We start from the raw sequence: 18154 nt of genomic DNA on the forward strand, positions 1-18154 counted from the left end.
TCTGACCCTCTCCCCTCTGGCTGCTCTCAGTGGGGCTGTGGGCCAACATGCTGGGCACGGTAATACAGAAGCCCCAGCCGCCCCTGCCTGCCAGCTGTGGCCACCCAGGGGACACTGCCACCCATGGGGAGGGTTCTGGGGGGCCCTGTTCCTAAGTTGAATCACAGATTGATGGCTTCATCACAACTACTGTGTTCCAAGCTGTCATTTCTACAGTCTCTCTTGGGTTTGTTCTGAAAGCTGACACTGGTCTATCAGCTGTGTCTTTTCTCTGCCCTTGTCCTAGCTTTGGACACCCAAATAATAGGAATAGTAATAGTGATATTTATTTGCTTAACAGACACTTAGCTCTGAATTTATAGCAGGCACCGTTTTAAGTGCCTTCCAAGTATTAGCACACCTTTGTAGGCAGGCATGGTGAGATAATCAAGGCGGGTGGGAAGTTAAGTAACGAGGCCAAGGTTGAACACACATAAGTGGGAGGTGCACGGAACTGGGGGGGTCCAGCTCCAGAGCCCAGATCCTTAATCACAACATCATCGTGGCTGAGCTAGTAGCAGTGGTGGACATATCCCAGGTGCCAGGCTCATGCCTCCTCCTCCCCCCGGGGTGGCTCACCAACACCACCCCCCCCCCCCCGCCTTGTGGCTGAGGCTGGGTACTGAGGGCTCCCAGAGTGCCGGAGCAGGACCAAACCCCATCTCTCTGCTCAGCCCTGTGCTCATGCCCTCTGCCATTTTGCCTCCAGCTTCTGCAGTCATTGGAAGTCCCACAGGATGATTTTGAAGCATTGATTAATATCCATTTCTGCAGCGAGAGGGGATATAAGACTTCAAGGGAAAAATTAAAAATCCCTTTTCTGAATTAGTCTCGAGAACACATGCCCACAATTGTCCCTCCCTTCTCTCCTGACTTTTCCAGATTTGTGAGATTCTCTCCCTTCCGATGCTCATGGCTGGTCTGTGCCTGCCAGGCTTTTCACTGCACTGGGTACACCAGCAGCAATGAAAAGACCTTGTTCCAGAATGATGCCTCCTTTTATTGAGCTGTTCTAGTAGGCGAATGAGCTCATCCCCCCAACCTTCCAACCTGACATCCCCCCTTCCCCCTCCCCTTGCTTTTTAATTGGAACTGCAGCCCCCCCCCGTCCACCCACCCCTCAAAATTGCAATTTAATAAACACTCAGCCACTGTGTGCTTATCCCTCCCCCTTACTAAAGGAACAGACCCTTGGTGGAGAATGGGGACAAGCACAGCTCGTTTCTGGGCAGCAAACTCCATCTCCAACCGAAGCAGTTGCGGAATGAAACTACAGCCATTCAGCATAAGTTTGCGGCTTCTAGAAGGCTGGTCCTAGCTTGCATCTAGGTTTCTTACGTAGGGCCGTGGGAGAAATGCATACGTGATCGTCACCCTAGCCGTTTTCTAACAAGTTCTCCCTTACCCACTACCACTTGCCCAGAGGGTTTGGGTGATATTGTTAAAGCTGCCCGAGCTGCTTGCCTGGGCTTCAGGAGGCTGGGCTGAACCTGGTGCCACCAGGTTAAGCTGCCTCTAGTGTGTCATGATCTCAGGCCCCTATTCTGGTCTCTGACCAGTGTCCCTGATCTTTCCACACTCTGCTTAGACTGGGAGGCACCAGCAGCAGCTTCCATCCTCTTGAAGGGCATCTGGGCCTCCTGCAATGCTTCCCCTGCCAGGACACAGGGGAAGGATGCCGCAGATATCACAGAGGGTTGTGTAGCAAAGGGGAAGTTCTTCCTCTTTCTCCCCATCCCCACAACATACGAAATTCATTTGGTGAGGATTTGAGGGCAGGTGGGTAAAAGAAAAAACAAAGTCGGACCTGTTTGTATTTCTTTTTAAAGATTTTATTTATTCATTTCAGAAAGAGAGAGTGCACAAGCAGGGGAGGGTGGTGGGGGGAGACAGGCCAAGAGAGAGGGAGAAGCAGGCTCCCCACTGAGCGGAGAGCCCAATGCAGGACTTGATTCCAGGACCCTGAAATCATGACCTGAGCTGAAGGCAGACACTTAACTGACTGAGCCACCCAAGCACCCCAGGGATCCCAGTGAACATCTAGAGTAGCAAAGGAAATATAATTGTTTGCCACATTCCCTCAACCAAATGCATCAATTCTGATTATGTCTGTTTCCTTCCAGTCTTTGTCTAATTGTATAAATATTTTTGCCAGCAGCAGTTGTAGTGTAGAGAACATTTTTCCATCTCCTATATGGTTTTGTAATTATAATTTTAATGCCTATATTATGATGTATAATTGTACTTTGTGCTCCATTGTTCAAAGTTTAAATTGTGTTCAGTACTCTTATAAAAAGTGCTAAATGTACATATCTATGCATATGCATTTTTCCTTTGATTTTACTATCATTAGAAATCATGAAATTACTGGGTTGGAGAGTATGAACATCTTTATGGCTTTCAAACATGAAGCAATTTTCTTTACTAAAAGCTAATGTCCATACACATTGCTTCCAGTAACATTTAAACAGGCCTATTTTAAATAAATCATAACCTTGATGGTAATAGGACCCCTGTCTTAAATACTACTAATTTAATGGGCACAAAGTGTTTCCTTGGTTTTAATTTATACTTTGCTGTTGAAATGAGTCTTTCCTCATATTTGTTTAACTGTGTTGCCTGTCTGTATTCTTTGCATATCTGCCAGACTTGGCATTTTTCTTTTTCTTTTTCTTTTTTTTTTTCATAGATACAAACACAACTTTTATTTTTAATTCGTTCCCACTATTCAGGTTCTTTTCTTTCTTTTTTAAATCAATTTATTTATTTTCAGAAAAACATTATTCATTATTTTTTTTCACCACACCCAGGGCTCCATGCAAGCCGTGCCCTCTATAATACCCACCACCTGGTACCCCAACCTCCCACCCCCCCGCCACTTCAAACCCCTCAGATTGTTTTTCAGAGTCCATAGTCTCTCATGGTTCACCTCCCCTTCCAATTTACTCAACCTTCTCCTCTCTAACGCCCCTTGTCCTCCATCAGACTTGGCATTTTTCTTATAAATTTATAGGAATAACTGATACTGACCCAGGACCACCCAACTTAACGCCTTAAGTTTAAAACATGGTAATAAAAATAAAATCTGCAAAAAGAAATGTAATAAGTTCTATATATATACATGCCGCATAAAAATAAGTTCTTATCATGCTTATTATGTGCCAAGCACAATTCTAAGCATTCTACCCAACTCTGTGAACTATGTACTACTTTATTCCCATTTTGTTGATGGAGAAACTGAGGCAAAAGCAATTCATAAATGTGTCCAGGCCAAATTCAGTAGGTAAGGCAGTCTGGCTCCCATGTCCCCACACTCGAATTAGTTGGGAGGAAGAATCAGGGAAGGAGGGCAATACTGAGAATACTGTTCTGAGAAGTGACTCAGATACACGCATCCAGGCCCATAGAGTCACGTGCCCCTCTGCATATTGGAGCCTCTCGCACCTCTGAACGAAGTGCTTCCTATTTTAAAATGAATTGAGAAGTGAGCAAATGTGAAATAAATCTTTCTGTCACTATACGCACCTCATTATGTTAGGGATTGTTACTAAGGGGGGGCTCCCTTGCTTGTTGGGTCCAGTGGTGATATAAATTGTGTTACTTTTCTGTCCATTTGTGCTGTTAAAAAATTGTTCCCTGCTCATGATTTTAGTCGGTTTTACATTTTGCATGATGGTTCTTAGATCATAGAAACCCATTTTATTTGTTTCAGGTGGATTTGTGTTGGGGTGCTTCCAATTGACATGCCGAATGATACATTTTCACAATGTGGGATGCCAAAGTAGTAGAAGAATTTAATTCTTTGCTCTGTGGGTGAGGAAATAAATATGCTGGGACAGAGAGGCAGGCTGCTTTTATTAGTGGAGCTTTATTGACTTAAATCATTTCCTATGACAACAGTTAAATTCTGCCTGGAACCAGTGGTGTAAGAAACTGGACGCTGGGCTGCTTACCCCACTGCTCCTTCCCCACCCCCACTGTGACTCCTCCGTCCACTGGGTCGGCAGTGTGTCTTTATGAGGAAATGTGGACTGCTAAAATTGTAATCACAGACAAGCAAAAGTCCCACTGTCCCCTAATTTTGTTTCCATAACTACCATGTGTATTAGCGACTTGCAGTTGTAATCTGAAGGACGTGTAGTAAAGTTCCGCATTTTGAGTCACGGTCTTGTGACGTGTTCTTCACGGTGAGAATGACCCCTCCCAGCATTGCCAGCTTGGGTTTCAGTATAGTGTGGCAGAACCGAGGGAACGTTCTGGTGCTAGCTTCAGTCTCTAACTAAAATATGGAATTGTGAAACCCTGGTAGACATCTATCCTTTAGTTCACTGGAAAGGACCAGTGTAAATGAGTATGGGGAGGAAGAAAGTAGATGACCTCAACTCATCTCCGCTTGAATGAGATACTGAAAGTCAACATTCCGGCTTAGAATTTGGGTGGCACACTATTTGCTGTGAGGGATCCAAGCTCTTGCAAACTGGAGTTAATGAGTTGTATTCTCCTGTTGAGTTTCTTTAGGATCCCAGGGAATCAGATCGATTTGTGTAGTTCAGCCATCACAGAGAAAGGCTGGGTATTTGTAATCAAAGGCAGCTTCATTCGTCAAGTTGGATCTCTGCTGAGACAGCAGCCCCTTTCGAAAGGGGGAATACCCCCTTCTCAACAGGGTTTCCTGCAATGGTTGTAGAACCTCCCCGCAGGAGTGATTAGGCAGCTTGCTGGCTAGCCAAAAGCTACTGCGAACCTCCTTGTTGCCACTGACTGGAAGTAGACCTGTGCTGTGCTTGGTCGGTGGAGCCAAGGCTGGAGTTGGGTTCTGCTTCGTGCCCTTGGCTGGGTGCTTTTCTATAGTACATGGACTACAGATGTATGCTGTGACTTGAAAAAGACCCAGTAGTAACACAGCACGGTAGTCCAGCAAACTGGTCCAGTTCAGGTAATTTTCATGGCTTCTTATGCACTTTACCAGTAACATAGATTTTATTTAACTTGAGCTTTCTGGCCTACCTGTTTTGGGTTGCATCTCTGTCTCCTTCCTCACTGAGTCATGGACACATTAGGCTCATTCTTGCCTCTGTGCTTCAGCAAATAGTGGCTGTCCCTTCCTTTTCACTTGGCTGTCATCAGCTCACCCTTCAGGTCTCAGTTCAGATGTTGCCTCTTTCAGGAAGTCTACCCTGATTTCCTGAGTCTGGAGGATCCCATTGAGGTACCCTCATAACATTTTGAATTTCCCCATCATAACACTTCATATACTACAGTATTGTAGTTTCTGTGTTCTTGTCTGCATGTCTTCATTAGCGTATGAACTTCTCGAGGCAAGAAATGTGTTTGTTCTGTTCATTGTTGTATTCTGAAGATGTACCATAATACCTCGCACCCAAGTTTTTGTTTTGAAGAACAAATTCATAAATGCATGGTATGAATTTTTTGTTGGTTGACCAATTCTGAGTATTTGCTTTGGCTTGGTTTTATTGGCTGTGCTAGGTTTTGCTGTTGAATGAGTCAGTTTGCACATGTGAAAGGCAAATCCCTAGTGAAATAGAGCAGGCTGCTACCTGGTGTTTTTTAGGAGTCTCTTCTGGATTGGCTTGTTGACTCCGGAGAGCCCACATGGAGGGTTCTGAGTCATGGGACTCATCCAGCTGATGATTCCAGAACCAGAAAGTGCTCTGATCTTGGAAAAACTGAATTATGTACTAAAACACGCTAATCTTCTCTCACCTTCTCTAGCACTGGAAGACACAACGCAGTGAGGAGTATGAAGCAGAAGGTAGGAACTGAGTGTGTGTCCGGCTCTGCCCATCACAGGGCACTCTCCACCCCCCACTTCCTGCATCTCCCAGCCTTCTTCCCAACAGCTACTCCTAGGCTGGAGGCCAGCTGCGAAGTAACCTTAAGAACAACGTTCACGAGAACAACCTCATTTCCAGGGGAACATTCATAGTTTTAAAACCTTAGCCTTTAACCTCATGCAAGGTATGGCAACTAAGATGTGGGATTTTACTTATGGGTCAATTACTGTCTCATACAAACTTTCAAATTAATCTATGGGCAGTCCTAAAACTAAATAGAGCCCTTTTAAAACGCGCTCATTGACAAGTTTCCCATGGTTTGAAGCCGCTGCAAAGCCTGTTGGACTTCTGTGGCCAGCAGATGGCACTGTGGTTCAGCGAACAGAACTTCCCCCTTCCTGCGCAGCACCCCCTTCACAGCCTACCCTGGTGAAGCTCCACTTAAGTGTAATTACTGTGTCTAAACTGGAAAGACACAGCAGTAAGGAGCTTAATTTCTTCAATAAATAGTAAGGGTAGCACTAAATGCACTTCTCAGCCTCCTAAGGTTCTTCCAGGCACGCAAAATTGTGCCAGTAATTATCTCATGGTTCAGTAACGACTTCATAAATCTCTAACGCGCAAGTGAAGAATTTAACTTGAAGTGAGAACTTTTAATAGAGGATAAATACATTTTGATTTTTAAATGGGAAGTCTGACCCTTAAGCGCTCAAATAAACCCTATCCTTAATGTTTAGATGATGAGTCACTTGGCATTTTGCAACCATGTACTCTTTCAAGTGGGTTTGTAGGGCAGAATATCTAAAGGTGTAAAGATTTAGAAAGAGGCTAATCCTGAGACTTTTAATGATTATGTTTTGATATTTATCATGAAATCATTTCCTTCTCAGTAAAAGCAGTTCTCGTGCTTGGACTCGAAGGAGTGGCGATAGTGACGTCTGGCAGCTATAGTTGGGGCAGGGCATAGAAGTCTCTTTGGACTGGTTCTCAGCTAGCCTTCTTTTCCAATCACACCAAAGCCTGAAGCCTGTGCATGCTTTCAGTTGGAAGAAAACAAACCTAGAACCTTTGTATGCCTGTGCGGGAGGTGTTTCTTGCGTGGTGTAGAAGAAGGTGCCTCTTGGCTCTAGTTGTAGCCCAAGAACCCGTGGTTCCATTTCATTTGAGCAGCAGATTCATATCAAAATGGAACCAGCATCAATAGTCTCATTCCTGTAATACCAACTTTTACAAAACACAATTCTCTTTGAGGATAGGCTTGCTCTCCTTGCACTTCCTTTGCGGACAGCACAATAGATGTTTTTATTTCAGGTCAGTTAAGATTTTGGAACCCAGATGACCTGAATGCCTCACAAAGTGGGTCTTCCGCTCCCCAAGACTGGATAGAAGAGAAACTACAGGAGGTTTGTGAAGACTTGGGGATCACCCGTGATGGTCACCTGAACCGAAAGAAGCTGGTCTCCATCTGTGAGCAGTACGGTCTGCAGAATGTGGATGGAGAGGTAAGCCTTGCGCCATGTTTTCATTCAGGAATAGTAATCATGATAAAATCTAGACAGGCCACAGGCTAGGAACAGCCGTGTTTTGGCTTCCTGCAGCATGTTACAGAGACTCTAGTCTCTTTTTTCTTCTAGGAAGTAAGCCATGAAGATTCTTTCTGGAGAAGCTCATGTTGTGTTAGGGGGAGGACCAACCCTGACAATAGCTGACACCTCCTAGGCACACACGATGTGCCCCTCACTGTGCTAAGCGTGTTACCCCACGTCATTATCAGCCATGACCTCAGTGCAGCCACCACGTCAAATGTATTTGTAGAAGTAGCTTTCACTGAGCAAAATGTGGGAAAGACTCCGAGGCTGGATGACACGGAGTTGAGAGAATGGGAGCTGGCCGAGTGTTTATTTCAAAAGCCAGGCTGATGAGTTTAGGTTTTTGGAGAGATCTCCGTATCAACCATGGGTTCTTCAGTAGGACAGACTTGGATACTGAGGTGGGTCTGAGCTTTCCTTGTGGGGCATATTGGTGTCAGAACAGCCTGTGCGAGGGGCCCAGCCGGGAGCCATCGCACTTTTCTGGTCATGAAGAAATGGAAAAGGGTAGGTTGGTAGTTTTGAAGGGACACAGAAGAATCTTGAAGGAAACCCAAAGACTCCTGCTTGCTGAGATTCTGAGTTTTATCTTTTCTGAAGAATGAAGAGGGGAACGACCAGGACTGCGTGCTTGAACGACCGTGAAACATGAGGAGAGAAGTAATTCTAAGATGTGTTTTTCCAAGTGTTGAAAACAAGGAGGGACTCAGAGGTTAGGGCTGCAGTTATAGTTGGGGAAGTCTTGGATTATAATGATGTTTCAAACCATACTTTCTGCTTGCACGGGGGCTACGTGGTATTATTTTCCTAAGCCAGAAAGATATTCATCATCAAAAGCCACCAAGTAGCCGAATTTGCAGAAAAGCCTTTTCCCTGCTTCTCCCTAGAATGTGTGACTGTTCTGTGCCCTTTGACTACTTTCTTAATGGCTCAGTGGGTATTTATTTTTCAGGGTTGGTTGTTGAATCATAAAATTAAATTCATCCTCCTTACTGTAAACCAGCGCAGTATGCAGAGCCTTGGGCAGTTTTGCCAAGAAATATTGCACACACTTGGATTATTTCTGTAAGAGCAATTCTTGGGATAATCTGTAGCCATTTGTGGGGAGTTGCATTTTCTTCCATGGTGGAGTTTCCAAAGCCCAGGAAGAGAAGTAGCACAGCTGGTTATTTTCCTCTGATCGAGAATGAGTAAAAGATTGCTCATTGAATATAGCTTTTACTTAATGTCTCCCCCGCCAAAAAAAATCATGAAATACTATAGTACTTCATACGACCGGCTCTAGACCACAGAGGAGCCGAAAGTTCAAGATGATCTCATCACCCTGCAACTTGGGATCATGGGATTTCATGACTGAAAGCAATTATGGATTTAGTTCTCTCCTCATTTTATAGATAAAGAAAGTGATGTCCCTGCTGCTTGTTACCCTGAAGGGGAACTAGATTGCCTATCTCATGTACCCTACTTTCCAGAAGCAAGGACAACTCTAGGGCAGGACTGGCAAATTATGGCCCTAGATGCCAAATATGGCCCAAGTTTTTGGGGCTTTTGGTTTTCTCCTTAGGCCTGCCAAATGTTTAAAACTGAACTTTTGCTATACTTTTTTTTTTTTTTTTTAAATTAGGAGATTTTTCTAAGAACCAGAGTATTTGACTCCATTCTGCTAACAGTGGGAGGCGACTGGCTAGCTCCTTTGGACAGGGCTTGTGCTCATGTGCTCAGTTCTCGCTTTAAATGGGACATCCCACTCTGTGATGTCTGAAGACCACCCAGCCTCATCTATCTACGTCACCTTCCTGGCCTCTCTGGGTATTTGGGTCTGTTAATCCTAATCTGGTGCATCATTTCCCAACTGACACATTGGGAAATCAAACATCTGAGACCCGGCTGGTGTGTCATGAGGAGTAAGAATGTCCTCAGGGTTCTAGATTTGGCTCCTGCCCAGGGCCCAGGGGGGTACCCCTGTTGATGCCCATTTTCCTTGCATTCTGTTCAGCCCAACCCTGCTTTCTCCAGAGTCCATAGGCATCTCTTTGCCACTTGTCTGCTCTGCTGTGTGCAATTCCTAGTGGGACTCATTGCTCTGCCATTTTGAAGGGATGAGGCAATGGGTTTTTAGGCATTCTGGAAACTGTGCATAGGCTTAGCTGAGGTCACAAGACCAAGCAGTGTGGAGCTAAGGTTAGAGTCAAAATCATGCTTAAACTTTGGTCAGCACACCTGGATTTACTGTGACTTCAGGCTTGGTGGACCTCCAAGAAAGTGGTCTTTTGGTCAGTAAAAATGAGACAGAAATGCTAAGAGATCTTAGTAACCTCAGAATCTCACCCCAAATACTTTTCCATTGGTTTTACCATTTAATTCTCTTTTAGGAACTGTTCTTCTTCCAGAGATTTCCACTCTTTTGAATGGTTTCTTAAAAAAAAAAAAAAGAAAGAAAGAAAAGAAAAGAATGGTTTCTTGTTTCGGAGACCTCTCTAGAGGAAGTGGTATTTTAAAAAAAAGAATAGAAACAGATGTTTCCTATTGGATGTGACTTGGAAAGAAGCATTTGAGATAAATGCCTCAGGCACTTCCACAAATAATAAAATCAAAAGTTATGAGACGACAAACCCTAGCAATAGTCCAGACTGGTGAAATGAATATTCAAAATTTGAAGATGTGTCACAAAGAGACCTTTGTTAGAATGGACCCGGTTGCAGACTCCACTGCCTCAAGAGTATTTCTGCTGCTTTTTATAGGTTCCCTTGCCACTCAGCAACATGGACATCACCTGAGAGCTTGTCAGAGATGCAGAATCTGGAGCCCCTGCCCCCAGATTTATATCAGCCCCCTGATAGCAGAATCTGCATTTTAACAAGATCCTCAGGTGATTTGTACAATGGAGATGTTTCTGTATAGAAAAATCTTAGCCCCCAAAGTAAAGAGGAATCCAGCTGTCAGGAAAAAGGAGGTCATTGCCTTTCCTCCCTGTTTCATGGTGTCAGTGACTCATGCTGCTTTATTCATCCCTTTATATTCTTCTGTTTAGCTAGGACACAAACCACCTCCTAGGCAAGCCTCTGGAAGGGACTGTAGTCCGGTTTTTCCTTCCCCGGTTACATGATGAGGACCACTTGGTTATTGTTAGAGGGTACAAAATAGCCAGACAAAATTCCCTTCTCTTTACATCTTTTGGATCCTTCTGTTGAACACACACAAATCCATCTCAGCTAATCTTTATTTCCCCTGTGCTAAAGCATTAAATAAAAACCCAAAACATGCATTGCTGTTTCAAGTAGTGCTCTAAATCCCAGGTCCTGGGTTTCAGACCCAAACTCTTAGATCATTGCAGTCTGTCCCAGACCAAATTCTGCTGTGCTAATGTACCAATTTCAAAAATTCAGTATAAGCAAAATATCGTGTAGAGTCACCACAATATAATGGCTTAATGATTGTAAAACAAAAAAAAAAAAATTTTTTTTTTTCTTTTTTTTTTAGAGAGGTTGGGGAGAGGCAGAGGGAGAGAGAGAATCTTAAGCAGATTCCATGCCCAGTATGGGGCTGGCCTTGGGGCTCCATCTCATGACCCTGAAGTCATGACCTGAGCTGAAATCAAGAGTCTGATGCTTAACCAACTCTGCCACCCAGCTGCCCCCAATCCAAGCTTATTTCTTTTATTACAACACTGGGAAGCTAGACCTTTATATTTTTTTAAGTAATTTTTTAATCCATAGACTAATGTATAGCAACATTACAGACAACCCATTTGAAGAGTACGAGTAAAAGAAAAAACAGGTAATTGCTAAATTGCATAAGATTATGAAAATGGACATTTACTTGGAGAAGGAAGTGGAGGAGGAAGGACCTATTCCTGAAAAGGAAAATAAATTCAGTGAAATGAGAATAAAGGAACATGTTCTATTCCTGGAGCTCTAGGGTCAACAGTGGTGCCAGTTCTATTGACCACAGATGTACTTTGGTCTTGTGTTATTTTGAGGGAAATATTGAAAGTAAGTGGTTACTGTTTTCTAGATGCTTGAGGAAGTCTTCCATAATCTTGATCCTGATGGTACAATGAGTGTAGAAGATTTTTTCTATGGCCTATTCAAAAATGGAAAATCCCTCACACCATCAGCGTCTACTCCCTACAGACAGTTGAAAAGGCACCTCTCCATGCAGGTAAGAAAGCAATAGGAAGTGGTTTCTCTGTGAGTAGAAGTTAGAACCCATTTGAATCATTTCTAATGAATTAACCTGTTGTCTGAAGAAGGAGGAGGAGGAAGAGAAAGAAGCCAAAGAAGACGACAGACTAAACCACTGGGAAGGAAAAGTTGGGTTTGAAAAGTGACCATAAATTACAGAGTGGGAAGCCACTAATTAGGCTCCTTAATGTTAGCTGTGGATCAGAAGAAACCTGGTGTTAAGCAGACACATCTATGTTGAGGGATTCGCTACCAGATGGACTGTTCTTGATAAGCTTTGCATTCTTGACTCACTTGGGAAAGAAAGATCAAAGGGGCTGTATGACTTGTTTTTCTAGTAGTGTTAGAGAGACATGTCTCCTGCTCATTGTGGTCAGGACTGTCCAGTTTGGGTCAGCATCTGGCTTAAGTCTCTTTCTTCTTCCAGTCCTTCGATGAGAGTGGCCGACGCACCACAACCCCATCGGTGATGACAAGTACCATTGGGTTTCGGGTCTTCTCCTGCCTGGACGATGGGATGGGCTATGCATCGGTGGAGAAGATACTCGACTCCTGGCAGGAAGAGGGCATTGAGAACAGCCAGGAGATCCTTAAGGTGTGGCAGCTAACATGGGACAAATAGGACAAATTGGGGAAGGGTTGAAAATTCCAAAACTTTTGACACTGATTTGATTTGATTTGATTTCTCCTTAATGATTTCTTGAGATTTTTTCATAAGATCTCAGAGATAAGAGGTAACTTTTCTTACCCCATGTGACCAGGAGTCTGTTGCTAACTACTTTCCATGTTCGTAAATCCTAAACTATTGAGAAGTGCAGTGCTCTTTAACGGATTTCTGGTTGATAAAGATTAGATTCATATTGTTGTATTTATTTACAGTGCCAGATAGTATTTTTTTAAACATGCAAATAAGTACGTTATTTTTTCCTCAGAGGGAACTTAGATGAAGATGGTCCCTAAGCAGTCACTAAAGAGACGTAATTATCCAGCTTCTTGACTATACAGTCTACTTCTCTGTATATGCCCTCCCCTGCTTCTACTTTAGAGGACAGAACCTGTAATCATCTTCAACTTGTGATTTCTAGGCCTTGGATTTTAGCCTTGATGGAAATGTCAACCTGACAGAATTGACACTGGCTCTTGAAAATGAACTTCTGGTCACCAAAAATGGTATCCACCAGGCAGCTCTGGCCAGCTTTAAGGCTGAGATCCGGCATTTGCTGTGAGTTGAGTAGAAGGTTCACCTGCCCCATCCCCTTTCCCACTCGAGCCACACGTCCTTTAGATGCCCGGGACACGTTCTGTGCACACATGTGGCTCAAGTCCTCGCATCTCACTACTGTGGAAACCAGGTAGCACTTAGATTTGCGTAAGGCTTTTGAAGGGGGTCATGGAAATGTTTTTCTGTTTTGGAAGGGTTTGGGTTGTCTTGGTTTTGGCTTTGTGTCGAAGCAAGCCAGATGAGAGCCTTTCTGGATCTCCTTGTTACTTCAAGACAGTTTCTCTTGAACTTGGTCTCTTTCTCCTTCTAGGGAGCGGGTTGACCAAGTGGTCAGAGAAAAGGAGAAGCTACGGTCAGATCTGGACAAGGCTGAGAAGCTCAAGACTCTTATGGCTTCAGAGGTGGACGATCACCACGCAGCCATAGAGCGGCGGAATGAGTACAACCTCAGGTGTGACCAGTAGGGCCACAGCCCTCCCTCCTGCCACCTTGGCCCCTCGAGGTGGGACTCAGCCTGCCCACCTGCATGGCCACACCTGGGCTGGGGCAACGTAGGTGTAGTCAAGCCTAGAGGAAAGCAGGACACGTTAGATCCTTTAAGGAGGTTCCCATCTCTGTGACCCTGTGTTTCCATTTTTGGTGGATCTGCAGAGGCCCTCCGAGGGATTGGATGGCAGCTCGTTGGTCTTCCCTTCTCACAGGAAACTGGATGAAGAGTATAAGGAACGGATAGCGGCCTTAAAGAATGAACTCCGGAAGGAGAGAGAACAGATCCTGCAGCAGGTGGGCAAGCAGCGTTTGGAACTTGAGCAGGAAATCGAAAAGGCAAAAACAGAAGAGAACTACATCCGGGACCGCCTTGCTCTCTCTTTAAAGGTAATCCTCCTGGGAGGTCTCTAGCCTATGTCCCTGTTGGGGATACTGCCGGAAAATTAGGGCTCTATAAGAGGGTGGGTCTGTACATGACTGAGTCCCAGGATTCCTGGAAGTTTGCCCTGCTGGTCATGACCCAGACATGGCCAAGCCCCTGCTGGGATCCAGATTTCAGGAGGAGCCAGGCTTCTGGTTTGCCCACAGTATTGATTAGTGTATCTTGTTCTTCCCTCTTCCACCTGGTCAATGCCCTCTCCCTTCCCTGTCTCCCACCCCAGGTCAGAGCAGATAGCATTGTCTCCTGCCACACATAGCTCAACAGTTTTGTTTCTTTGCTTCCAAATACGGCTTTTGCCTTATACATCCTCCTCTCCTTTCCTGTGTCTCAGGAGAAGAAGCGATCTTTCTCTCTCTTTATTGGACTCTGATATGGTACAGTGTAGTCTAAAGGGGGTTGGCTGTGGACTCAGACTGCCGAGTTCCATTCTGGATACCACTACTTACTGGAAAAGCTTGATCACATTATCCCAACCTGTTTCCTGATGCCCCAAATGGCGTCATTGTGATGTCTACCTCAGAGCATATTTAAATATGTGGAGTTTGTAAGGTAATAAATATACATAGAATATGAAATATTGTTCCTGAAACTCCACACATCAAAAACTGAGTGAATTCTCCCACTCTCACCATCAAATTGGTTCCTTTTCGGAATTTCCTCCTTAGTCTCCATCATTACCATGTGTTGTCACAGAAGCTAAGATCCTCAGTCGACCTCATTCATTGGTCTCTCAGACCTGTTGATGTTCTGAAAGGTCTCTCAGATTTATCCCCTTCCTCTTCGTGTCTGCAGCCTCTGCACAGGTTCAAATTCGTCAGAATTTCTCAGCTGACGTCTGTGCACCTTTTCTCCATCTACCCAACCCCCATACGGCCACCAGAGTTACCTCACTTAAGAACTGACTAAAGAACATGCTGTTACTCTTAAGGTGCAGCCTGGTAGCACTGAAGGCCCCTGAAAGGGAGCCTGGCCTCCTGCTTTTCCAGCTGCAGGTCCCGCCAGTAGGCCCCCACCTGCCCTCACCTGTCTCAGTTCCTCAGTGGACTTTTAGGCTCCTTCACTGCTTTTTACAACATGGCCAACTGCATGACTTTTTCATTCCCATGATGCTTGCTTTTTTCTTGCCAGAAGATAAGGCATCGTAGATGATTGTATCTATATCTGTCTCCCTCCCCATGGTCCAGACTGTGTTTTCCTTGTGGTCAGTAACAGAATCTGACTTGTTACTTTCCAGAGGACCAGCACAGGCCTGATACACAGAGATCACTCCTAACTGTTTTGACATCTAAATTTAGACATACTTTGAAAGATTAGAGTTTTAAAACTGGCATTTTGAGAGAAGGTGATTTTTTTTTTTTAAGGAAAAAAAAAAAAAAAACTTCAAGCACATTCTTTTTTTATTCCATATTGCTATGTGAGGGTGTGAACAAGAATGTATTAAAAATATACTGGTTTTATATTCTTTTGGCAAAATATACTCTGAAAATAATGTTCTTCCAATCAGCCTTTAACACTGGAACAGAACATATGTCAAAATGCACGTCTGGGAGGTTTTATTTATTTATTTATTTAAGCAAACGTGACTAGAAATCTAACAATTATTATACATACAGGTTAAAAAAAATCTTTTATGACATCTGTTGATGTATTATTATATTATAATAATGTAAACATATAAGTAATGAAAAATCTGTATGTGTAGCTTTTATATCTTTAAGCCAAAATAAAATTGTAAATATAAATTAAACTATATCATCAGTAAATAAAAGCAATGTTCATTATTCTCCTTTTAAACTTTTCTGAGTTCTTTTTTGCTATCAGATGAGCAAGGTATCCTGCTACCAATTTTGACAATATATTGAGAATGTTTTTCATGTCAGTAAATACTCTATTGCAACACTAGCCCATAGAAATACAATGCAAGCCAAATATGGAACTTCAAATTTTCAAATGGCCACATTGAAACAGGTGAATGTAATCCTGAATTGTTTTTATTTAATCCAGTATCTCCAAAACATTACTTGGACACATAATCAAGATATAAAAAGTATTACTAAGCCATTTTGCATTTTTGCACTAACTCCTCCAAGTCCGGTGAGTATTTTACACACTTAGAGTGTATCTCATATAACCACATTTCAAGTCCACACGTGACTGCTAGTCACTACCATATTAGACAGCATCGTTCTGTAAGGTCAAAGAAAGAGGAGGTAGATTTTTGGGTTATAAGATAAATATTAGTTTTTTTATATTTACTTTTGTCCTCTCTAATCTACTGAAACTTTCAAGATGAACATATTCAATCTAGAGCACAAATTAATTTATGCATCCTCCCAAAAGATTCGACACTGCTTATTTTTAATTCTGTGCCCATTTAATTTCTCCATATTTCTTCAGGAGAACAGTCGCCTAGAAAATGAGCTTCTGGAAAATGCAGAAAAGTTGGCAGAGTATGAGAATCTGACAAACAAACTCCAGCGAAATTTGGAAAACCTGCTAGCCGAAAAGGTAAATCTGTTTAAATTTGATCTCCTGACACGCAGCCCTAAGTGTAGTTTACTCAAAAGTGCAGAAGCAACGCCCCCAAGGAAGTTTCTATTAGAGAAGTATTTTGATGGCTCAAGGAGGCCGTTGGTTTGGCAGGGATATAATTTCAGAGCTTGGATACGAGGGAAAATACTGCCTAGTGCTGAGACGTGATCCCTGCCCTAGCTGAACACATCTCTCTAGTATTTTCTTCCCATCATGCAGTTGGTAATGTTCTGCTTAAATGTCACATTCCTTTCATACTCAAGAGACCATCCTCTGGGTGAACACCAGGATCTGGGGCTTTTGGTGGGTTAAAGGTCCAAGAGAGATACTTGGGGAAAATGAAAACTATGCTCTTTCTCTGTTTCTAGTTTGGTGACCTTGATCCCAGCAGTGCTGAATTCTTTCTGCAAGAGGAGAGGCTGACCCAGATGAGAAACGAATATGAGCAGCAGTGCAGGGTGAGTGACTAAGGAGAACCCAACAGGTGCAGGAGGGCCGGGGTTCAAGGCCCGTGTCACCATTTACTAGTGACCATAGGCAGGTCACTTAATAATCTGTGGGCGCCTCAATTCCTCATTGGTAAGACGGGAAACATGAGGGTACCCGCTCAGTAGCTTGTTGTGAAGAGTCAATGGGTGAATATTTGTGAAGTGCTTAGAACAGAGCCTGGACCTAGGAAGCACTTAACCCAAATGTTAGCTGTATCCCCAAAATATTAGGAAATCATGCAAACTGCATTTAAGTCTGTTTTATCTAGGTCAGAAATTGCTAGTGCTTAGAGGAGAATATCATTTCATTCCAAGTGGAGAAATACATGGTCATGTTGATGGGCTTATTCCAAAATGAGTCTTACTTAATCAAACACCGCAGACCTAATCAGATATAATTTGCTTTGTCCTGTGGTTTTTGGGTTTTTTTTCTGAATACATTCCTTATATTATTTACAAAATGCAAATGAAGCAAAACCACTCAAGTCTTCAGCCAATAAATCCTCATACATTCCTACCAGAAAAGACAAAAACGTCCTTATAAATAATAGGAATCTTTGATTTTTTTTTTTTTTTTTAAGTAACTCTCCTAAGTTTAGGAATTTGGGATTTTTTTTTTCCCTTAAATCAAAAACACTTGTGGCTTTTAACAAGGGTAAATATAACAGTTCTAATAACTACTTTAGATGAAAATTGTACTCATGCAGAAACGAGGAAAACAATCACATCCTTATGAGGGCGCTCATGGGCTGCCTTTCCAGGAAATACATGTGCACATTTTGAAAGAAGAAATGAAACATTAGTGCCACTTTTACCATTAAGTTTTGACTCTAGGCTCTAATCAAAGAGAGGTATTTTCCTTATAGATCTTCAAAGTTATGATTTCTTTAGTAAAATCTGTCATCTCTATTTCCCCAAACTCCCCAAATTCACTAAGTGTTTCTTTTTTTAATAGATTTATATACCATTCACCCATTCAGTTCATCCATGTAAGGTGTACAGTTCAGTATCTTTTAGTATATTCATAGAATTATACAATCATTGTCATAATCAATCAAGGTTAGAATATTTTCATCACCCCAAAAAGAAACTCCCACTCCACTTAGCTATAATCTCTCCCTAGGCAAATAATAATCTACTTTTTGTCTCTGTAGATTCACCTGTTCTTTACATTTCATGTAAATGGAATCATATAATACATGGTCGTTAGTGGCTGGCCTCCTTCACTTAACCATAATGTTGTCATGACCCATCCTTGTTGTAGCATGCATCAGCCCTTCCTTCCTTTTATTGCTGCGTTCTAGTCCCTTATATGGTTACGCACATTTTATTTACCCATTCATTAGTTGATGAACATCGGGGTTAGTCTGTTAT

At 42.9% G+C, this 18154-nt stretch overlaps 1 protein-coding gene across 7 annotated transcripts in view; it reads left to right on the forward strand.

The window, feature by feature from the left end:
- Positions 1-18154, forward strand: part of NIN (ninein) — a 98415-nt gene that overhangs the window by 40468 nt on the left and 39793 nt on the right. For all 7 annotated transcript variants that reach the window (XM_044231218.1, XM_044231212.1, XM_044231219.1 and 4 more), the window contains 9 exons: positions 5773-5812; positions 7146-7336; positions 11438-11584; positions 12035-12202; positions 12693-12829; positions 13140-13280; positions 13531-13705; positions 16158-16268; positions 16661-16750. In XM_044231218.1, coding sequence (XP_044087153.1) covers positions 5773-5812; positions 7146-7336; positions 11438-11584; positions 12035-12202; positions 12693-12829; positions 13140-13280; positions 13531-13705; positions 16158-16268; positions 16661-16750 — 1200 coding nt within the window. The remainder of the gene's footprint in view (positions 1-5772; positions 5813-7145; positions 7337-11437; positions 11585-12034; positions 12203-12692; positions 12830-13139; positions 13281-13530; positions 13706-16157; positions 16269-16660; positions 16751-18154) is intronic.

Source organism: Neovison vison, chromosome 13 (assembly GCF_020171115.1).
Source record: "Neovison vison isolate M4711 chromosome 13, ASM_NN_V1, whole genome shotgun sequence".
Classification (NCBI taxonomy): domain Eukaryota; kingdom Metazoa; phylum Chordata; class Mammalia; order Carnivora; family Mustelidae; genus Neogale; species Neogale vison.